Source organism: Budorcas taxicolor, chromosome 11, assembly GCF_023091745.1.
Source record: "Budorcas taxicolor isolate Tak-1 chromosome 11, Takin1.1, whole genome shotgun sequence".
In the NCBI taxonomy this organism is placed as follows: Eukaryota; Metazoa; Chordata; class Mammalia; order Artiodactyla; family Bovidae; genus Budorcas; species Budorcas taxicolor.
In genome coordinates, this window is record NC_068920.1 from 52,612,177 (window position 1) to 52,635,937 (window position 23,761).

General features: G+C 43.4%; 1 protein-coding gene across 1 annotated transcript; it reads right to left on the reverse strand.

The window, feature by feature from the left end:
• Positions 1-1,967: 1,967 nt before the first annotated feature.
• KLHL31 (kelch like family member 31) lies at positions 1,968-23,242 on the reverse strand. Its single transcript, XM_052647910.1, has 3 exons — positions 22,761-23,242; positions 8,260-9,464; positions 1,968-6,545 (listed from the first exon to the last, which is right to left on the reverse strand). Exons 2-3 carry the CDS (start codon positions 9,429-9,431, stop codon positions 5,813-5,815), a joined length of 1,905 nt encoding a protein of 634 aa, XP_052503870.1. The 5' UTR covers positions 9,432-9,464; positions 22,761-23,242; the 3' UTR covers positions 1,968-5,812.
• Positions 23,243-23,761: the final 519 nt, after the last annotated feature.

A 23,761-nucleotide genomic window follows, 5' to 3' on the forward strand; every position in this document is an offset into this window, starting at 1 on the left:
AGGAAAGATATCCCCAAGATGGAAAGAAAATTTCTGAATGTGGAGCCTCTGATGATAACCTAAATGTGAACGCAAAGCAAAGATGGTCAGAAACGGGGGCTAAGTTCTCCATTCGTATCACTGGACTCTTCCCTCCTCTGGGTCCGTGTTGCTGGCCAGGATGGGGAGGCAGCGGGAGAAATGTTTGTTGCTATGATCAGAGCCATGCTTCTTCCTTTTTGGCACATCATCCCTCCTGGGCTAAATGAATAACGGTTATTAACAAGGGTCTTCTTTTTGAAGACAGCGATCACTTCTGAATATCAAGGCAAAGTCCGTATGGAAGATCAGTTATGAGTCAGCCTGACTTACTTTATAAGGCTTTGCTCTGAAACGGATAAGGAAAGAAATTGCATAGGCTCTTTAGGCTAACCTGAGGGTACTGTTTCTGTCTTTTACTGAAAGGAAAAGTGCTTTCTCCTCTGCACCACTCCCTAAAGAGCAGATTTGGTCTGAAACTGGGTGGAAGGTTGGTGCCGGCATGAGGAATAATGCATTTTCTACCCAGGTTTATAAGCGGGCGAAAGGGCTGGGCAGGGTGTTCCCAGGGACCACCGGTTGGATCCCTCTCTCCCTAAAGGCCTGTCCGCTTTTGTGAAATGGACCTCCTACGGCTCTTCTCTGTACCGCTTTGAAGGGAGGAAAGCAGAGAGGAAGGTCTGAGTATCTTTTCACCGCTAGTCTTTCTACCGAGTTTGCCAAGTACACTGTGTGCGAAATGGTTATTTCTTTGACACACAAAGGCGTAATTTCATGAAATAACTTTCTGTGTATTATGATTTGGATAGATGGTATATGAACGTCAGGGGAGAAGAGTGCTAACCTGCAGAGAAACTGGGGGCTCTGTGGGGGTTCAAAGAAAATGCGAGGAAACTCTGGGGCCCTTGGTTGGGATGCTCACGATTGGGAATGCAACCTCTGTTTCTGTTTGGGGCCCAATCCCTGCTGGCTAGGTGGTAAAAAAAAAAAATCCACCTGCAATGTGGGAGACGAAGGTTCCATCCCTGGGTTGGGAAGATGCCCTGGAAGAGGGCATGGCAGCCCACTCCAGTATCCTTGCCTGGGAAATCCCATGGACAGAGGAGCCTGGCGGGCTACAGTCCATGGGGCTGCAAGAGTAGGATGTGACTTAGCGACTAAACAACCACCACCTAGTCTCTGCGCCTGGCCATGAGACTTGGGGAAGCTGAAGAAAAAGTTATTTCTGCCATTTAGAATTTTCTAGAAATGACTAAGATGGCTTCAACTGAGTTTTAATAGTTTACTACTAGGACTTCCCTAGCGGTCCAGTGGTTAAGACTTTGCGTTCCAACATGGGGGGTATGGATTCCATACTTGGTTGGGGAGCTGAGATCCCAAGGCCAGAGCCAAAAACCAAAACAAAAAACAGAAGCAATATTGTAAAAAAAAATCAAGAAGGACTTTAAAAAATGGTCCACGTGTTAAAGAAAAAAAAATTTTACTGCTAACTCAGATCAAAGGTTGAACACCTCGTGTTGGTTACATGTCTTTTGCTCGTTTGGATGGTGAGGTGGAAGGGAAAGGCTGTGAGGCTGGTCTCGACAGCAACACGATTTCATTTCCTAAGCGGTGGTTTCACTGCAAATGATGATGAATCCGAGTCTGTTCCGGGCTAGCTGTGGTCAGGGCGGAACCAAGATGAGAAACCACACTTCATCTATGACTTATGCATGGTCAGGACTGACAGACAGACCTGGGCTTCTGTCTGAGTTACAAAGCAACTCATTAGCAATGCTTTATCCCTTTTTCTTTTTCGCTAGTCTTCAGGTTATTGGAACAGCTTCCCAAATGATTTGTTGCTTCCTTTTTCGTTGTGTTTCGTTGATGTGGGGCATCATGAAAACAAAATAAAGAAGAAGAAGAAAAGAAACCAACAGCCGACTATCATAGAAAGAACACTTCAAAGCGCTTGTTGAGTGCAGCTTTATTGATACTGAGGAGATTATCAACAGGATAGACCTTTCAGTTTATTGTTCCTTATACAGTACAAGAATGTTTTAAGCAAACAAAGAAATTTTTGGCCAAAATTTGCTGAATAAACACATAGCTTTTTAAGGAGTATTCAAGACAAGTATTTTATTTCTGGTTCCCTGAGAAGGGCATTTAAATGATCTTTACCCCCTCAATGTGCTGAAGGGTAAATTGTTAGTTTTAGAATCTTTAGTTCTCATAATTACGATGGAGGAGTGTTTAGGAAACCAGTCTGTAGTTTCTAAAATATGGAAGCACGTATTGAAAAATAATTCCTTTGAATTATTTTTGTGCTGGAGAATATACCCATCAGTGGCTGGGCTGGGAATTCTAGTTTATTCAGAGAAAGACTCATTCAGAGTAGATGGGATAAACTCATTTCTTTGTAACTCTGGAAAAAAAATAAGTGAAGTGATATTAGTTTCTTTTATCTAATAACTTGGATGAATTTGGAAGATATTTGGCCAGGGTAACCAGCAAAAGATGGACCTCTTAACACTTACATATTTCCAGGCAAACTCTAACTACACGCACGTTTGAAAAATACACTTACTATAATGCTGCTCTGCCTTAAGTCACAGAGCAAGTCAGTACATCCTCACATGCTTCTTACCTCAGTTATACCTCCTCATTCATAACACTCCACTATCATCTAATCCTGGTTGAGAATTATATTCATCTGCACCATCATTGACCTCCTATTCATAACCATTCTTACAACATAGGAAGCAAAAATAAAACCCATCCAACGCCACTGAAAGCAACTAGTACATCAGGGATAACAATCTGGCACCAAAAGTCTAACTAAAAATGGACAGACTACAGTCTGGTATCCTGGAAACCTTCACATCAGATCTCTGGCCCATTCCAAAAAAGACAGCTTGAATTTTATTATTTCAGCTGCTGGGTGGCCTGCTATTTCTCTGATACATTGAACTAATGCGTTTATTTCATCAGAGGACTCTGGTATTACAAAAATAACAAGTCCTTTGCTTTCAGAAAAATAAAAAGAGGAACAGGGTTGGATCCTAAAGGCTTGGAAGTGTGATTGATTCTAAGTTTAAAATATAATGAAAATAAAGTAATTTTCCAGTTGGAAAACATGGAGAAATCATCAAGTTTTCTAGGAACACCTGCTTCAGTAGTTGGGTTAAAGAGTGTGTTTCCCTTACACGTGGAAAGTGACAGACGTCATTTTGATGCTATACACTTTCATGCCTTTCAATTGTCCATGCAGGATGTTCTAAGATGTATAACTTTCACCAATCCTTCTGTTCCATGTTCCCTACTAATTTGTTATGTCAGAAATTCTGGAATTTCAAATTTCTATTAGTCTTTTGTTTATTGACCTAACTGTTGGAGCAGACGAAACAACAGCAATATACCCAGGAATCTGGTTCGCGCAGATATTTGTATTCTCTGAGTCTTCAGGCAACCAATGTAGAAAATATATTAGACGGTCATCTCAAACAATCTGTCCATTCTAACCCAGGCTCTCTTCTAGAAAGTCACTACCGAATTTTTGCACATCATATTTTATCAAGCTCTGATGGATGAAAAACTTCTAGTTTCAGCATCTTTTCTCATTCTTCCATGATAAAATACTATAATTGGTTGATTGTATTTCATTCAAATCTTAGGCCCCCCTCTTCACAATGTTTCTAGGATCTCGGTGGGAGACACATCCAAGAAATTATGTCTATTTGCCCGCTTACGGCCTGTAACCCACAATACATCACTTTTCTCTCTCAAAATTGATGATGTCCTGTAGGTTTCTCAGTTCTATGAGAATATATCACAGCAAACGAAACAATATTACAGTCACCCTCACGTCGGCTTTGTAAGCTGTGGCCAAAATAATTTATTACAAATCAAAGCTAATTTTACCAGTAGTGCTACAAGGACAGAAGTCTATCTATACATTGCACATTGTGACTTAGGAGCTCAGTGATATAACCAGCCCCATACACTGGCTTCTCACACAGCTTTATTTCTCAGTCTGGGACAGTAAAGAACCAAGGAGCAGGTCTGCTCTGTATTGCCCTGCATGGGGAGAGGAAACAGCCCAATGTTTTTATATTAATAATGTCTTATTCTCAACCTATGGTGTTTTAGCCTTTGCCCAAGTGTTACCATTAAACACGCAGAGACTGAACTTTCTATCAGGGGCAATGATATAAAATTGTTCCGCAAAATGTACTATATGAACCACTTTTCACAGTTCGAATAAAATATTTTAAATATAAATATTGTAACTCTAGCCATAACCTTTCTACACAAGGTGGGAGAGGAGGGGGTTCATGGAAACCCAGTTATACTGTCATAGATACTCATGTTTCACCATTTAGATACTTTGTCTTATTTTTTCAAAATCCATTTGCACATAACCCATAATTGATAGGCCCTTCCTCTCCAAAACAAATGAACTATCAAAGAATAAAAGGATAAATTATAAGAAAGGAAAATATGTATCATTTACTACCATCATCCCTTTGCTCCCAAACTTGGCAAACATAATAAAAAAGTGATATGGAGTGGATATAGTTTCATTTGTAAAACTAATTTGCAACAGATGAAATTTAAAAGATATGTAATCAAATGGGCATATATTATTTTAACATTTCAATGGGAAATGAATGTGTTAGATTTTTAATTAAGAAATCAGGATTGATATGAAATGGTAAACAATAGGATTTACCAATAGGAAAATCCATTCATCCCACTTGTGCCAAATCCAGGAATTCTAAACATTTCCTTCATTCTTACTCATCTAAGAGTGGAAGAAATCAAATTATTGTTACTGGCTCCATAAGCTTTGGGCTGTGTATGCTTTAAGTTAATGATTCTTAAGGACAGACTTTTATTTGATGTTCTTCTGGGGTCCTACATGAAGGTCAAGGTTGCCTTTAACCATCTTGGGGTAGTTCTTAGATTAGCAATTATATTAGTAATATCAATATTTGCAATCCCTTTAACAGGGAAGCAAAGTAAAGTGCCAATACTTCCAGGAGAAACAGAAAAATGATTTAAATTTACATTAGAAATGAAATGACTGATGTCAATTTCTTCTCCGAGAGTAGGATTTTATGATAGGAAATACTCTGGAGGGCCTGAGGCATGGAGGAGGGAATCACTCTTAAGCCAAAGGCATCAACCTGGCAGCCCCTGGGTGGAGTCCCTGTTACTTTCCAGTCGGACTCTCATCTTAAGCTTTATGATTTTTCTCCTGGGATGCCTTTCGAAATCTTTTACTCAGGCATGCATAGGAAAAGAAATTGCATTGAAACATAGAATTAAATCTTGAGTCCTTATGAACGCAGACGGATTTCCATTTTAAAATAAAGTCTATAAAGAATATTTTTAATTTCCTAAAGAAAAAAAAGAGGACAATCAACTTTTGTACGAGAGATCTTTTACTCACATAAGCTTCGTGTGTTACTAAACCGCGGAAGCACCATCTCCAAGGTGGGTGTAACCGCTCTAGTTTAAAAAGGATGCGGCGATGAAGCGCGCACCGCGAGTCCTGCCTGCCACCCAGTGGCCGCTGAAATCAACGGCTTCTTGTCTCTCTTGGCTCTGGCCCTGTCTTTTGCTTAAGGGAAAAAAAAAAAATCGACAGAGAGGTAGATGATGCCCCACCAGCAACTGCAAACCCCCAAGACGGGTGCTTCGATGGATCTGAAAAGACTGCCCCGTAGTAAATGTTAGATATTTTCCTTTCCTCTCCCCCAGCTCACGCTTCGCCGCGCCGGCCGCTCGCTCTCCCCGGGGCTCCCCGGGCTCAGATGCTGACCGGCACCGAGGACACCGAGCTGGCGCGCGACTCCCGGGTCACGGGGTTGGGCATGGCCAGGGCGCAGCACGAAACGCCCACGGTGGCCTCGGGCAGCTCGTCGTCCTCCGTCCACTCGTTGAGCTCGGGGTTGAAGCACTGGATGCACTTCTTGTACTTCCTCTCGCCCTCGTTCCAGCCGCCCAGCAGGTAGGCGCGGCCGTGCAGCACCGAGGCGCCCGCCGTGCTCACGCCCACCGGCAGCGGCGCGGCGTAGCTCCACTGGCCGGAGGCCGGGCAGAAGCTCTCCACCGTCAGCACGTCCACGCGCTCGCCGCGCGGCCCCAGCTGGCTGCCGCCCATCACGAACACGCGCTCGCCCAGCGCCACCGCGCAGTGCCAGCCGCGCGGCGTGCCCAGCGCCGGCCGCTCCTGCCACGCGTCGCGCGCCGGGTCGTAGGCGCACACGGAGCGCGAGTAGGCGCCGCCGATGTAGCCGCCGGTCACCAGCACGCGGCCCTCGGCCACCGCGCTGGCGTGGCAGCAGCGCGCCACCTCCAAGGGCGCCTTGGGCAGCCACTGGTTGGCCGAGGGCACGTAGCACTCGAGCGAGGCCAGGCTGCCCTCGGCGTTGCGGCCGCCCACTGCGTACAGGAGCCCGTTGAACACGCTCAGGCTGAAGTGCGTGCGCCTCTGGGTCATGTTGGCCAGGTGGATCCACGAGTTGAAGCGGGGGTCGTATCTGGAAATGGCAGAGCGAGCGTGACAGCCTGGTGGGAGGTACCGGGGGAGGGGCGTGTGGGCTGGGGGTGGGTAAGGGGGAGATCACCAGCCCGTCCGTGCGCGGAGCCCGGGGACCCAGAGCAACTCCTTCCCGGGATGGAGGCTGCTGATCCTCTCTGATCCAGCAGCAAAGTGTGGTCCTTGGGAAGGGCAGGGCCGGCGACCGTGACTCCCGCTCCTCCCGCGTGTAAACCAGCCACAACCGCCCCGCTGAGACGACCTCCGACCCCCTTTCCTCCGTATTCAAATATCCATCCTCCGGCAGGATTTAGGGGATGCCGGCGTGGAGGGGGTGGAGCCGGAATGTGTGGAATGAGAGAAGGGGAAAGGAAACGCGGCGGCATGAAAGCCAGTTCGGCGTATCCTCAGACACCAGCCCGCCCCAGCTCATCCTCACAGCTTAATCAAGGTAGGGGTTGACTAACTGGGTTTGTTTCTCCTTTTCTCACAAATCCCTTCTTGTTCACACACCTCTCCTGGCCATTGGCACCGTAAAGCTCGTCACTAAGTCCTCTATCGTCTGTTTAGAATGAGAACAGTAGAACTCAGGTCTCAGCGCATCAACAAAGCTAACCTTTGGATGCTTCTCTAATTTCTAGCACTTATTATTAATAATAGGTCCGATTTTTTTTTAGCGTAGGTATACTCTTTTTTCAGCGTTCAACGTTACAATTATTATACCATCAGCATTGAAGTCAATACCTCAAAAGGTCGAGTACCAATAGTTATCAGCTGGAGGAAAAGAAGCACCCATAGGAAACTAATACTTTCCTATTTCTGTAGTTCCAAGTATTGTAAACACAGAACTCTGTTTGATGTTCATTCATGTTTGTCTCATTTCACCTCCAAGTCAAGACTTAATCATGGCTATCAAGGCTAAAAATCATTAATTGTTTGATTTAAATGACACGTGCATATAATAAAATAGTAAAGAATATTTTTTATGATTTACTAGATGAAGTTTCAACTCTTGTTCATTAGTTATGTTTGGCTTTGAACCACTACCACAATAGAAGCACTGCTTTCTGAACATTTCTTGTGTATGTAGGTTTCATTTTTTATTATAAATATACAAAAATAACATGCATGTAAATTTCACTTTCTGCAGGATTCGTTATGCTTTTGCTCTCTACATGCATCAAAGATATTGATGGTATTTAGTCTTTAAAGAAATGTTTTAAATTAATTAAAATTAATTAGCTGTCACATTTTTAATAATCTCAACCTAGTTGCCAGTTATGAATCTGACAGTCATCAGTAACAATCCACTTAAAAGAAATTTTGCATCCTTTTAATCTTTCTTACTTTGCACCCAGTTTCTTTCAAAAAAGCAGGGTATCATGAAGAGCACCCTGACTAGAAATAAGAACATGTGAATTCCACTTACTAGCAGTATCACTTCTCTGGGTGTCAGATTTCTCACATGTAAAATCAGAATCATCAGACTCTTCCTGACTTGCTTCACTGGCATATTTAGAAATTTCTAGTGCAGAATATATGTGAGTGCACTCTATAAAATGTAAAGTTTTATATATGTATATTGTGGTGTTATTATTATTATTGATTTACTGAGCCAGTAACCTAAGCTAATAGACATGATTAGCTTCCTTCTATGTCAGGGCAATTCCCTCATTATATTGAACCATTTCTATTTCTAATAAAAGAGTCAGTACCTGCAGAAATTGCTGACTGCATGCTTGGCTTGATTTCTTGCATCGTTCTGGTCTTCCCCACCGGCCACATAAAGAAATCCATCCATCACAGCCACACACTGATTAAAACTCTTGGCTGGCATCTCTGTGAGCTTGCTCCATCCAATTTCAGGGTCTCTATACAAGACGTCTCTACTAAGGGACTTCTCTGTAAGGCCTGGACGGCCCCCCACAGTGACAAGCACACGACAACCCCCTCGGATTCTCGTGCGTCTAGACTGTAGCGTGTTCTGATGATAGGGAAGTAGGTGGTAGTTCATAGCATCTACAAGAAGCTTGTGACAGTCAGCATCCTGCATCATTCTCGGTACCGACTGAACATAATTGACCAGGTCTTGTGCAGAGATGGTACCAAAGCGAATATTGCTCAAGAGATCGGCAGCGTATTTCACTCTCTTTTGGTCAAATTCTAACCATTTCATTGCAATCTGGAATGCTACTATTTCAGAAGGCAACTGTAAATCGTCATCTATAAGAAGTTCATTAATTTGCTCAAAGGTAAGTTTCATAAAATGATCTGTTTCTGCAAATTCAAGGAAGTTATCCCGGATAAATTTCTGGGCGGCTGCCTTTGCGTTTCTCAGGGAGTATGTTTCGGCAATGTTAGCAATGTACATGCAATTCTCAACGCTCATCTCTTGTATCAGAAAATCACTGCACATCTTGACAAGGGTGTGGATCTGAAGATAAACAGCAGCAGAAATAATGCTTCCTATGGTGTACAGGGAGAGAGTGAGCTTTCCAGTGTAGGCGTATGCAATGACCGTGGCCAGGCCCAGCGGTGCGATGTCATTGAGATCCACCCTTTGGGTTGAGGGGTCTTTTTTTAGGATGTTGTAAAAGTACTCACTGCATGAAGCCATCACTGACTTGTGAACGTCAAAGGATTTGGTTTTGGTGCTGATGACTAAGTCGCAAAGGAAGCCCTCCTGCCTCATTTTACTCAAACCTTCCAAGAGGTTGGGGCCATAAGAAGCATCTGTCAGTTCAGAAGAAATGCAGCTAAGGCCATTGCCTCCTTCCAGGAGCCCATTCAGAGCGTTGAGCTTGTTGAGGGGACTGTCTTCCACAATGATGGTCATCTCATTGACATCAGCTTTGTTCTTCCTGACAGTCTTCTTTTTGGGGGCCATGTTGGCAAACACACTGTCACAGGCAAGAACTTGCTAGAAAAAAAAAAAAAAAGTCATGATTTTAATTGTGCTTTGGACTTCGAAATACTACCCTGAGAAACTTTTCTCATTTTTTTTTGTAAGATAGTAGTTTTTTAATGGCACAATGTAGATTTTCTCAAAAAAACATTTAAAGACATTGAACTAGAGCCACATCTTATTGACAGTTGACTTAAGCATCAATCATTGCAGACAATGCTAGAAAGATTTATGTTATCAAATGAGACCTCTCAGTAGCTATATGGACAAATTTTATACAGCAGAAATGACCAAATATTCTCTGATCTAGCTGTCCAATAATTATGGAATAAGTTCAACGTCATTTCAAGGACGGAGTTTGCACTCAGGAAGAAGTAAATTATAACTGTGCTTCGTCGCTCAGTCGTGTCTGACTCTGTGATCCCATGGCCTGTAGCCCGCCAGGCTCCTTTGTCCATGGGGATTCTCCAGGCAAGAATCCTGGAGTGGGTTGCCATGGCCTCCTCCAGGGGATCTTCCCAACCCAGGGGGCCAGCAGGGAAGCCCAAATTATAACTACTCTGAAGTTTTTCTCAGTGAAATACTATAATACGAAACCTCAGGAATTCATGTTAAATGTAGATGTCTGAATATATATGAGAATACACATGGGTAATAATCACTGGATAAGAACTTGTAATGATGTTCAAGTACTTTCTACTCTGCATAGTCACTAAAATAATTTCCAGTTGAATTAAATATCTAAAGGGTGCATATACACACACAAACTTACTTACAAGAACTAGAACAAAGTAGTGAAAAAAAATCTTAGCATCAGAAAGATGCTTAAGCATAACATAAAATCCAGAAGCATACAGGGAAAGACTGAGCTCCGAATATTTAAAAAAGTGAAAACTTATATCTATAAAACAACACCAACTATTTAAAAGACAAGCAACAGACTGTGAAAACAAATATTTGTAACATTTTTGACAGATAAAAGGTTCAGTTCAGTTGAGTTGCTCAGTCGGGTCCGATTCTTTGCAACCCCATGAATCGCAGCACTCCAGGCCTCCCTGTCCATCACCAACTCCCGGAGTTCACTCAAAATCACGTCCATTGAGGCAGTGATGCCATCCAGCCATCTCATCCTCTGTCGTCCCCTTCTCCTCCTGCCCCCAATCCCTCCCAGCATCAGAGTCTTCTCCAATGAGTCAACTCTTCGCATGAGGTGGCCAAAGTACTGGAGTTTCAGCTTTAGCATCATTCCTTCCAAAGAACACCCAGGGCTGATCTCCTTTAGAATGGGCTGGTTGGATCTCCTTGCAGTCCAAGGGACTCTCAAGAGTCTTCTCCAACACCACAGTTCAAAAGCAGCAATTCTTCAGTGCTCAACTTTCTTCACAGTCCCACTCTCACATCCATACATGACCACTGGAAAAACCATAGCCTTGACTAGACGGACCTTTGTTGGCAAAGTAATGTCTCTGCTTTTGAATATGCCATCTAGGTTGGTCATAACTTTTCTTCCAAGGAGTAAGCGTCTTTTAATTTCATGGCTGCAATCACCATCTGCAGTCATTTTGGAGCCCAAATAAATAAAGTCTGACACTGTTTCCACTGTTTCCCCATCTATTTCCTATGAAGTGATGGGACCAGATGCCATGATCTTCATTTTCTGAATGTTAGGCTTTAAGCCAACTTTTTCACTCTCCTCTTTCACTTTCATCAAGAGGCTTTTTAGTTCCTCTTCACTTTCTGCCATAAAGGTGGTGTCATCTGCATATCTGAGGTTATTGATATTTCTCCCGGCAATCTTGATTCCAGCTTGTGCTTCCTCCAGCCCAGAGTTTCTCATGATGTACTCTGCATATAAGTTAAATAAGCAGGGTGACAATATACAGCCTTGACGTACTCCTTTTCCTATTTGGAACCAGTCTGTTGTTCTATGTCCAGTTCTAACTGTTGCTTCCTGACCTGTATATAGGTTTCTCAAGAGGCTGGTCAGGTGGTCTGGTATTCCCATCTCTTTCAGAATTTTCCACAGTTTATTGTGATCCACACAGTCAAAGACTTTGGCATAGTCAATAAAGCAGAAATAGATGTTTTTTTCTGGAACTCTCTTGCTTTTTCCATGATCCAGCAGATGTTGGCAATTTGATCTCTGGTTCCTCTGCCTTTTCTAAAACCAGCTTGAACATCAGGAAGTTCACAGTTCATGTATTGCTAAAGCCTGGCTTGGAGAATTTTGAGCATTACTTTACTAGCATGTGAGATGAGTGCAATTGTGTGGTAGTTTGAGCATTCTTTGACATTGCTTTTCTTTGGGACTGGAATGAAAGCTTACCTTCTCCAGTCCTATGGGCACTGCTGAGTTTTCCAAATTTGCTGGCATATTGAGTGCAGCACTTTCACAGCATCATCTTTCAGGATTTGAAATAGCTCAACTGGAATGCCATCACCTCCACTAGCTTTGTTCATAGTGATGCTTTCTAAGGCCCACCTGACTTCACATTCCAGGATGTCTGGCTCTAGGTGAGTGATCACACCATCGTGATTATCTTGGTCATGAAGATCTTTTTTGTAGAGTTCTTCTGTGTATTCTTGCCACCTCTTCTTAATATCTTCTGCTTCTGTTAGGTCCATACCATTTCTGTCCTTTATCAAGCCCATCTTTGCATGAAATGTTCCCTTGACATCTCTAATTTTCTTGAAGAGATCTCTAGTCTTTCCCATTCTGTTCTTTTCCTCTATTTCTTTGCATTGATCACTGAGGAAGGATTTCTTATCTCTTCTTGCTATTCTTTGGAACTCTGCATTCAGATGCTTATATCTTTCCTTTTCTCCTTTGCTTTTCGCTTCTCTTCTTTTCACAGCTATTTGTAAGGCCTCCCCAGACAGCCATTTTGCTTTTTTGCATTTCTTTTCCATGGGGATGGTCTTGATCCCTGTCTCCTGTACAATGTCATGAACCTCAGTCCATAGTTCATCAGATAAAAGGTTAAAGTTAATACGGTGTTTATTTTTATTTATTTTTACTTTTTGGCCACACCTCACAACTTGTAGGATCTTAGTTCCCTGATCAGAGATCAAACCTAGGCCCCAGCAGTGAAAGCACCAAGTCCTAACCACTAGGCAATCAGGGAATCCCCTAACATGGTATTTAAAGAGCTCCTACAATTAAGAAGTAAAAGGTTAACAAAGGAATCTTTGTAATAGAAAGTGGTTGCTAAGGACCATCAATAAAAATGTTATATAAACAATAACAAAAAAAGAAGTAAAATGTAACCCAACTAGAAAATGGATGAAGACTATGACTAGGTAACCAGGTTGTTCACAGAAAATAAAATACAGAGTTAATATTTTTTTAAAAAGCTAAACTAACAATAATCAGGGAACTGTCAACTGAAATCCAGAGCGCCTTTTTATTTTTTGTGGTCAAATTTTGCTTATCAAATGGTTAAAATATCTTAAAATACAAAGAATATCAGATGTTGGTGTGGTACTCTCCATACATTGTTGGTAGGAGGATAATTGGTACAGATTTTTGAATAATAATTTAGCAAGCTATGAAAAACAAAAAAAAATTATGCTTAGACACTAAAGTTCTAAATCTACTAATATGTCTCTTAGAAATATATTTATATGGATGCTGATGTACAAAGGACAGTAACCGTTTCATACTATCAATATCATAAATATTTGAACCAACTTCTAAACCTACAGGGAGTGTGGGTTTAGCTGTATATTTAGAGCTGTGAACAGCTCTAATATTAAATGTAGACTTGAAATATATTGAGTTTACCAAATAAATACATAGCTCTTAAAGTATCACAGATTAAATTAGTTTAGCCCTTCTCAAAATATTGGGCACAGCCATCAGAACATGCTAAACCTGCCTTTTTAAATGGATTTTATCTACACCATGGTGGCATCCACTTTCTTGTGAAATTAATGGCATTTAAAATTTTTTATTGAAGTATAATTAATTTACAATGTCATATTGGTTTCAGGTATATAGCACAGTGGTTCAGAATGTATATATTCTTTTTCCAATTCTTTCCCCTTATAGGTTATTACAAAATACTGAGTATAGTGCCTTGAGTTATGCAGTAGGTCCTTCTTGGTTACCTATTTCACATATAGGAGTGTGTGTGTTGGAGAAGGCGATGGCACCCCACTCCAGTACTGTTGCCTGGAAAATCCCATGGATGGAGGAGCTGGGTGGGCTGCAGTCCATGGGGTCGTGAAGAGTGGGACACTTACTGGGTGACTTCATTTTCACTTTTCATTTTCATGCATTGGAGAAGGAAATGGCAATCCACTCCAGGGTTCTTGCCTGGAGAATCCCAGGGATGGGGGAGCCTGGTGGGCTGCTGTCTACGGGGTCACACAGAGTCGGACACGACTGACGCGACTTAGCAGCAGCAGCGGCAGCATGTGTGTGCTGCTCCTAACTTATCCAGACTTGACCAGACTTCTAACTTATCCCTTCCCCACCCCACCCTGTTTCTCCTTTTGGTAACGGTAGTTTGTTTTCTGTCTGTGGGTCTATTTCTGTTTTATAAATTAGTTCATTTGCATTTTTTTAGATTCTACATATTCGCAATATCATATGATATTAGCTTTTATTCTTACTTTACTTAGTATCATACTCTGTAGGTCCATCCATTTTTTTTTTCATTTTTAAAATGTCAAAATCATGTGGATGGACCTAGAGAGTATTATATAGAGTGATGCAAGTCAGAAAGAGAAAGACATTGCATATTAATGCATATATGTGGAATCTAGAAAAATGGTATCAATGATCTTATTTGCAAAGCAGAGATAGAGACACAGATGAAGAAATACAGGGACACCAAGGGGAGAAGGGCTGGTTGGGAGGGACTGGGAGATTGGAATTGACACATATATACCATTGATACTATATATAAAATAGGTAACCAGTGAGAACATAGTGTATAGTACAGGGGACTCTACTTAGAGCGCTGTGCTGACTGGATGGGCAGGAAGTCTCAAAGGGATATATGTATGTGTATGGCTGACTCACTTTGCTGTATGGTAGAAACTGACACGTTGTGAAGCAACTATAGTCCGATTAAATTAATTTAAAAAGAAAAAACTCATGTTTCTCACCAAAAATAATAAAATCAATATGTGTAATCCAACAGTTAGCAGCTTGTTGTATATCATTCCAGACTCTGTATGGTTATGCGTATAGATATCCATAGATCTTTCAGGGCTTCCCTGTGGCTCAGTGGTAAAGAATCCACGTGCCAATGCAAGAAATGCAAGAGATGTGGGCTCGATCTCTGGGTCAGAAAGATCCCCTGGAGGAGGAAATGGCAACCCACTCCAGTGTTCTTGCATGGGAAATTTCAGGGGGCGAGGAGCCTGGCAGGCTACAGTCCATGGGGTTGCAAACAGTTGGATACGGCTGAGCAACTAAACAACAATTTCCTTGATATAAATACACTTGTGGTTGGTTTTAAGCTGTCAGCAACCAGTTTGCTAAATTCCTGAAAATATAAATTGGTTCTTAGAAGCTCCAGCATACCACTGTGAGACAACTTATCTCACCTCTGTGCAACTCTGTGGACTGTGGCCTGCCAGGCTCCTCTGTCCATGGGATTCTCCAGGCAAGAATCCTGGAGTGGGTGGCCATGCCCTCATTAGGGGATCTCCCTGACCCAGGAATCAAACCCGAGTCTCTTACGTCTCCTGCATTGGCAGGCGGGTTCTTTACCACCAGCACCACCCCCGGGGAAGCCCGAAACAAGTTTGTGCTATATTATTCAGCAATTTTCTTTCTTCACTTGGATGTACTCATGTACATCTTTCCATAAGAGCACGTACATAAATTTACCTCATTCTCCCTAATAGCTGCAGAGACGCCCACAGCAAGGATATATAAAATTTGTTCAATTATTCTCATGTTGATGGGCATTTAGGTGTTTAGGTATTTTCTCATTTTTGAAGGGTGGTGTGTGTGTGTGTATTTTAAGTCTCACTGAGGGGTGACACTTAGCTTTGAGGCCCCCTTGAATGTTTTCAATTTAATTACTACTGGAATAGCTGTTTTAAGAACTCTATAACCTTTCTATTGTGTTTGTTCTTGTTCTTTTCCATGTGGGAGGAGAGAAGCAAGTAGGGAAGAAATAGGACATCTGTCTCTTTGCCGGGCCTTTTGTCTTCCTCATTAAGCTCTAATCGTCATGCTCACATTTGTATTTGTTTGCAAGACTGGAGCACGTTTGCCCTTGCTCATTCTTCCTTGTGAGCAAAGCCACACGCATCCTTACCTGTGAAATAGACTTTCAACCCACCATCGTTTTAGTCTTCAAATGCGTTTGACTTATGTGGTGAGTGACCCTTTATTGGATTTTTCTGGGGAAAATTTTAAAAATTTTGTTTCAGCAAGCAGTTATCAGGGTGTGGGCGGCACTGTGCTGGGAGTGAGGGAGCAATACAGTATGCGATTCATGTTAAATAGACAAACGAGGGCAAGTACGAAATGCCCGCAAGAGAGTCAGGAAGCGCAGCAGAGTACCTACAGAAATTACAAGCAGCAGTTCCTACCACCGGGAGCACACATGTGTCTTTGCAAGAAGCCCTGTCTGTTTTTCCTGGAGGAATCCCTACGGGCAGCTTTTCACTCGTGTAGATGCAGGGCTTATCACTACTCAGCAGTCTTTGTTTTGGAGGACATCAGGGAAATCAAATAATATGCTTCTAAATAATCCATGAGTCAAAGAAATCACAAGGGAGATTGGATCGTATTTCAAACTGAATGATAATGAAAATATGATGTAAATACCAGCTTGCCTACTTATCTGAGGTGTGACTTTTCATAGATTACTAACCTCTCAGAGTCTGCACGGACTTACCTCTAAAGGAAAGATAACAAAGGTGCTTGCCTGTAGAGTGGTCCATGAAAGCTTATTGAGGAAGCATCTGTACAGCATTTAATAGGGTATCTTGCAAAAAGTCAATGTTCAAAAAATTTCAATTGTTGCCATTAAAACAAACAGCCCCTGTTATTTGTGTTTAGAGGAATAAAGGAAGTGACCTGTTTAAGCTTTGAGGGGAAGCCCATCAGAGAAAGCAGCCGCACTATGGAGAAGTAATCAGGGGATTAGGAGAAGATTTCTGGAACATAGACATTGCTAAAGGATCTTTGAAAATGCCAGGGAGAGAACTGGAATTCATGCAATGACATAGGCTGAAGAACAGGTTGTTTTTACGTTGCTATGCATAAGGGTGACCCTGGAAGCTTAGGAAACTTGGGACACAGATTATGTAAACAAGAGAACGGATATATGGGTAACTTCCCTGGTGATCCCTTGGTTAAGACTACCCACTTCTGTTGCGGGGGCACTGCTTCCATCCCTGGTTGGGGAACTAAGATCTCATATACTGCATACTGCGGCCAAAAAAAAAAAAAAAAAAACCAAACAAACCAAAAAACAAGCAAAACAAAACAAAAAACCCCAAAACAAACAAACAAAAACACGGATTATATGGAACAGGTTAAATCGATGAGCCTGGACTTGGGAATTCAGATGAAAGGAATTGTTTTGTTGTGGTGGAGTTAGGATGGGAAAGTTTGCAAATAACAAGAATCTTGCTGGTTCTAGTACTGAAAGCTTTTTAAGAGAAGTAGGTATGGGGGTGGGTGGGGGGGAACAAGGGCTTTAAAGCAGAGGAAGTGCCCGTGTGGAAGCAGAGAGGGATGTGCAGACCGAGATGGCTGGAGTGGTGGAGACAGGTGGGCAGATAACACCAGACCAACACAGAAAGGACGCTGGGCGCCAGGAAGGGTTTGAACCTGAGAAGCTGGTACATGACTGGGAAGGATACAGAGACCTCCATGAAGGAGAGGACACACCGAGGCCCTAGTGCACTCCGTCACGTTTCCGCCACGGCTTCCTGCTCTTGCTTCCTGTTGCCACCTTTTCTTTCCTCCATAGTCTGGCCTTCCCGCTTCCTGCTGCCCTTGGCTTTCCCTTGGAGACCTCTCAACCCTCTATCTGAATCCTCTTGCCTTTGTCCCATTTCCCCAGACCCCTACTGGGTAAGACATCAGCTGGTCTGATAGATGATCCAGGGTATGCATGGTTTCTCCCAGATATGCGTGGTTTTTGTTTTGTTTTTGTCAGTTTCCTCCTATGACTCACATACAAATTTCTAACAGAGTTGCCACCGTGGAACATCTATTTTTAAAAGTATTATTATGATATGTTAATATTCAAATAATATTTTAACATCATTAATTTATTTAATCTTAATGTTCTTAATTAATATATTTTAAATATGTATATATATCTTAAACAAGAGAGGGTTTTTAGAGTCCTCAAAAGCACTTTGTAAAGGCTGCTTTAGCTCTTAGGTGCAGGGGACCGTTTAAGAGTTTTGAAATCAGAGCCTGCAGACCCCTTCCTGGTGGCTGTATTTCCCCAGATATGCTCATACGTCCAGCCTTTCTTTACGAGAGCTGCCGTTGCATTCTATTCTCTAGGTCTGCACCTCCCAGCACCTGCCCAGGTGTACTCGGCTGGGGCTGTGTTCCTTCAGCAACACTGCAGATGCCTCCGAGGAGCCTGGGGCCCAGGCTCCCTCCTTGGAAGCTGGGCCAGGTCCTGATGACGTCCTCTTGGCCGCAGAGATGGCCACTGCCTCCCACACCCTGGGGAATGCTTTTCCTCTGGCATCTCCCAGGGAGACAGGGCCTTGGGCACAGCCCTTCTCTGTTTAGGGTAAGAACGGTAGGGCGGCTGCTGGGTGCTCCGGGCCCTGCTGCAGGTTCGACCAGCTCGCTCCTGATGTGGGAGCAAGACCCAGAGGCTCTGTTCTCCGCAGCCGCCCTGGGAAGCCTTGGAAGACCCTCCGGGCCCCTCACACCGAGGCCTTTCTGACATGACACACTAGGGACAAACACACACACACTCTCACCATGCCACGTGACTAGCACACCCAGCATTGTTCTACACCAATCACACTTAAATGAAAAGCAAAGGCAGCCTTAAAGGAAAGAAGTTATAAGCAGGCAGCCTGGTTCATGAATGGAAGGAAAGGGGGAACAGTTTAATTCACTGCTATTCACTCATCTGGTGGTGATGCTGCGTTGCTAGGCTGATGGTGTGGGCTTAGGGAGCGAGATTAGAAAAAAACGCAATGTCCACAGACATGTACTACTCAGCCCCAAGGTTATATGTGAACCCGTAGTCAAAACAATGCACCGGAACCCTCCCTGGATTTTTCATTTATTATGTGTGAAAGAGTTCGTTGCTCAGGAGTGTCTACTCTTTGTGATCCCATGGACTGGAGCTTGCCAGGCCCCTCTGTCCATGGGATTCTCCAGTCAAGAATACTGGAGTAGGTAGCCATTTCCTTCTCCAGGAGATCTTCCCAATCCAGGGATCAAACCCACGTCTACTGCATTGACAGGCAGATTCTTTACCATCTGAGCCACCAGGGAAGCTAATATATATGTGTGTGTTTGTATGAGTTTTTACAATTATACAAATGTTCATTATGCACCCCTGGGTCATATCGTAAATGATCACAAATGATGGCCACAGATGATACCAAAATGTGGCTGCAAGGGAGAGGCAGAGGTTACACCAGTGAGTTAGTTGCCCGTACACGTCCTTATATAATCCAGACTATAACCCAGGTGTTGAGTAACAGTTTGGAAAGCCTCCATTCTTATTATATCAACTCAAAATTGGATGAGCATCCTACTTGTTGTTTTCAAGGCGTTTCTCTTTTTTGGACGAGTGAGTGCTTTGCGGCCGGTGGCTCAGGGAACCCCCCAGCTTGAGAGCTGTCACCATGGGTCCCAGACCCCGGCGGGGGGGGGGGGGGGGGGGCGCTCTGACTGGGGTCACAGTCAGTCTGCGTGGGGTCTGCATGGTCAGCCTAGCTGAGCGGCCTGCAGCTGGGACACTTTCAAGACTATTTCTCTGTTTTTCTCTGAAGCACAAAGGGCTGGATTCTCCCTTCCCACTGTGGGGTTCTAATGAGTCGTCCCCTTGGGATGGAAGAGCTTTTCCAGCACTCTGGGACCGTGAGTGGCCCTGCCATAGCAGGACACACTGGACAGAGCAGGTCCAGCCCCAGCAGCTGAGGTTGTGTAATGGGATGAGCAGCTATTTGGAGGCACTGCCAGTCCCCTTCTGTCCCTTCCCTTTTTGAGTATAAGAGGTGCAGGGTGCAGAAGGCTGCAGAAGGCTCCCAACCGAGCCATGCTTCCATTCTGTGGAGGGAACCCGGAGAATTCTTCTCTGGTCTTGAACCCCACAGCCTCCTTCCCCCTCTGCTACATCCACTGTCTCCCAGAGCAGCCTCCCAGGTGCCCTAGAAGAGCTGCCCATTAGAAAGTGGGCAAAAGGCAACATAAGGCCACACTCTCCTCCCACTGCCCACCCCTGCTCTGGCACTTCTGTCATTTCTATGACAACAGGATCATGTATTCAACATGTGATCAGTGGGTGGGCAGGTACATGAGCTGTCAAATTTGCTATGATCTTTTGTCTTTGAAAATTTTAAGTGTGTGAATAATTAACTCCTAAGTATAAATCATCAAGCATGAATCTAGACTCTGTATGCAATGGAAACCATTACCTTTATTTCTCCCTAAAATACTGATAATATTTATAGAAGTAGCAAACGTTGAGGACTACTGTGTTCTGTGCCTAGGTAAATACATGATTTTATTTTTATAAATTTAAGCATCATGAAAATTCCCAAAAGGCAGGTGATATTATGTTCACTTTACAAATGAAGAAATTAATATTCTGAGAGAATTTTAAAAACATATCCAAGTTCACATACTGGGTACATAATGTATAGTGGAGCAAAGATCCAAATCCAGATTGAATCTTGATCCCCTATGTTACCCTTACATCCGGAGCAGCTTATAATCTTTCATAGGTTAAAAGGTTAGCTCCTTCCAGCATGAGCAGATAGAGATTGAATGAGGTGGAACTCAAGTTTATAATTTTATAAGGGGGATATGGAGAACATGAAATGGTTCTTTCTGGCTCCAAACTGAAGCCCAGAAGCTGCCCTTCTCAATGTGAGACAGATTTGTTTAGACAGTCAGAGCCTGTGAGTTTCTTTATCTTATTAGGGGTAGTAAAGCTATGAAATTCTAGTAGTTTGGGTAAGCCAAAAGAGAAAGTAGGTTCAAGGAGATCTTGCATGAATTTGTTGACCAGAGAATCAAACACTTCCTTTTAAGTGTTAGGTTGAATATGAAGTTATCAACTTTTACTTAAAGACAAATATTGCCAATTTCTTATGGATCAACTTAGCTAGAGGCCTGTCTATCTATAAAGTGTACAGACTCTCTACCTAAAGCTACCTACTGTTAAACCTGCACACACTATGTAAGGACTCTGTGCTAAGATTTTTGGTCTTGATTTTGTTGAAAATTTTAGTAAAATAGCTCTTTCTTGTTTCTAGTCTTTGGTGTGTGTATGTTAAGGTTGTGAGAAGCGAGGTTGGAAATCTGGTTTGTAAGACTAATGATCTGGTCATCGCGGAACTGAGAATTGGGTTTTGGTGTTAATATTGCTTTAACCATCTGAATGATCTGTGGCAAAACACTCAAGTTTTTAAGATTTCAGTTTAATCATCTGTCAAATGAGGAGGTGTATGCCTTTCAGTTCTAAAATTTTATAGATATTAAGAATAAACAGCTGGCTTTTGCTGTTGGAATTGTAAAAGTCTGGTTTGTATCACTTCTTCTCCCTGATCCCCCTTCAGTATGGCCTTTTAGACTGCTAGTATCAACTCATGATTAACTATGGATAAACCAACAGAGATGGGGAATTCTTCATCCCGGAATCATGCATTTGGGTCTGAGTTGCCAACTTTAGCAAATAAATATAGAAGATTTCTAGATAAATTTGAATTTCAGAAAAACCACTAATCATCTTTTAGAATTTAAGTATATCCCATGCTATATTTGGGACAAACGTATACTAAAAACTGGTTTGTATCTGAAATTCAAGGCACCTGGCTGTCCTGAATTATATCAGGCAACGCTTTTCTGGGTTGGGTTTCAGGAGTCCAGGAATTGCATGAAAATTTCTGGAATATTATGAAAACATATTCTGCATGTGTGTTCATGTGTATTTTTCTCTAAGTGGGCCCAGAGCTTTCACAGGTTCAGAAAAAGGTCCATAACCCCAAATATTGGGTTGACCAAAAAGTTCGTTCGGGTTTTTCCATAACATCTTTTTGGCCAATCCAATAGATCCGGAACCACTGGACCGAAGTGAGGCTGCAAGAAATGCTAATGTAATTCTACCCTCTTTTACGAGGGGCAAGCCCACGTGACGGGATCACACTCGTCCCTCATGGCCTGAAACAGATTGCGGGTGAAACCTCCTAGAAGCGATTGCAGAGTGGAACCGTCACTTCATAAGCAAGAGCGTGTTCTTTCCTTCCGCCCGCCACCCCGCCTCCTGGGAGGCCTCTGCCCGGTGCAGCCTGGGCAGCCTTGTGTGCCCAAGTGCCACTGTCACTCTCCTGCCAGCCCGAGCTGGGATCCCAGAGGGCCTTCTCGCGAGGAGGGCAGCAGCTGCGCCTGCCCGGCCCCAGCACATTCCAGCCACCGCGTGTGTCCGCCCGGCAGCTTGACTCCGGGAATAGAAACAGCCGGCTTCTGCCTCTTGCCATTTTAAGCCAAGTCCAGCTTTAGGGGGGTTTTCCATTTTACTGTTCCACTTTCAAAATGATTTCTAGCATAAAACACACATCAGTATTGCCACAGGCGCACACTTGGAACAAAAACTTGTTTTAAAGTTAAATTAAAAGCTGTTCTTTTTTTGCAGGAGACATTTTGTCAGTAGGCTCTCTTTCTGGGAATTCAAAGAGCTGTCTGATTTGTTGGTACTGATTTCAACACAACAGATTATATTTTATCTAAACTTATCAGATACTAAATGTTCCTGATGTTCCTGATAAAAATGAAGATGAACTTCTAAACTTTATGAACAAAACCTCAGAGGTTTATTTTCCCCTCCCTCCTCTCTAACACAGAAAAAGAAAAACCTACATTAGCATTAGAAACTTAAAATGAGTGTTAGTAATTACCAGTCACTTTCCTTTCACGCCTTTCTATGACTATACTTCCTCCTCATCTATCATATTCCTTAGATTTCAAGAAAATGTTTTCTGGCTCACAGCTTCAGGAATGGAGGACGTGACGGAGGGGAGACTGTTGTCTATAAAATCACTACCACCGTGAACACAGAGACACCCCCCCTTCCACCCTCCGTCATTCACCCCCCAGATTTGGATGGGGCCCCAGCTCCTTACCCTCCTGTGTGAGGTGCTTCCCCGACTTGCGATGCTGAAGTTTCAGCTGCAAACTCCTTTTGAGAAGCAATCCTGCGGAGAGAGGGCGGAGGAAGACCCGGTGCGGAGCCAGCCACCTGACGCGTCCAGCGGCAGCAGTGCTTAGAGTGACCCGTCACCGCCCCGCGGCGGGCGACGAGCCTATGCTCTGCCCTCGGCTCCCTCTCTCGCGTCGATTTCAGGCCACCCCGGGGCAGAGGGCGGAGCCTCTGGTTGGTGAGGAGGGTTTGGGTTTCCTGATCTCCACACTTATTGAAAAACAAAAAATAGTCAAGCCCCCATAACCTGAGAGTGAGGAGAGAAAATTAATCAGGTGGATATTTAATTGTCGGAAGCAGATTAGCATGTGTGTGGACTTGGTCAGAGAAAGGGAAGGTCGTGGATAAAATGAGCTTCTGGAAAGGTAAATAGCCTGGTCAGCTCAGGTCCTTTGAGAAGACTGGGCTTATAAATAGACTGTTCTTTAGAAGAGGAGCTTCTGGTAGCTCGCACATGGCACTGTCATCATTGGAGTCCCAGTTCCAGGGGTGAGGTGTACAGCCCCGACTCTCTGGTGGTCCCCATGGAAGCCAGAGCTTGGGGAAATACTTTGGCAGTGCTTCCTGTGGGGAGAGAAACAGAGAGGGTCATAACTGACCACAAGCTTTAAATAGGCTCCGGGAGTGTGAAATAGCTGCTAAAAAAGTTACCCTGATAGGAGGCTGCAATAATAGAAAAATAGATCATGGAAAATATATGTTCTAATTATTCTTGATTAGTCAGATCGGGAGTTCAGCATTGCTTTGCTGCTGTGGCTCGCTCAGAAGTTCTTCTGTATCCCGAAGGAGGAGGCTGGAAGGAAGCTGGGCGTGTTGGGACCATCTGCAGAAAAGAAGAACCAAGAGAGGACCAAGTGGGAATCCTGGGTGCAAGTGTCCTGGGCGCTGTTGGGCAGCAAGGGGCCTTAATTTAAAATTTTGTGG

Bases quoted from the DNA above. Each gene is read 5' to 3' on its own strand.
- KLHL31 (XM_052647910.1), bottom strand. From the start codon at position 9,431: ATGGCCCCCAAAAAGAAGACTGTCAGGAAGAACAAAGCTGATGTCAAT. The intron at 6,546-8,259 runs GTACTGACTCTT...TGCCATTTCCAG, and splicing joins GCAGTCAGCAATTTCTGCAG to ATACGACCCCCGCTTCAACT.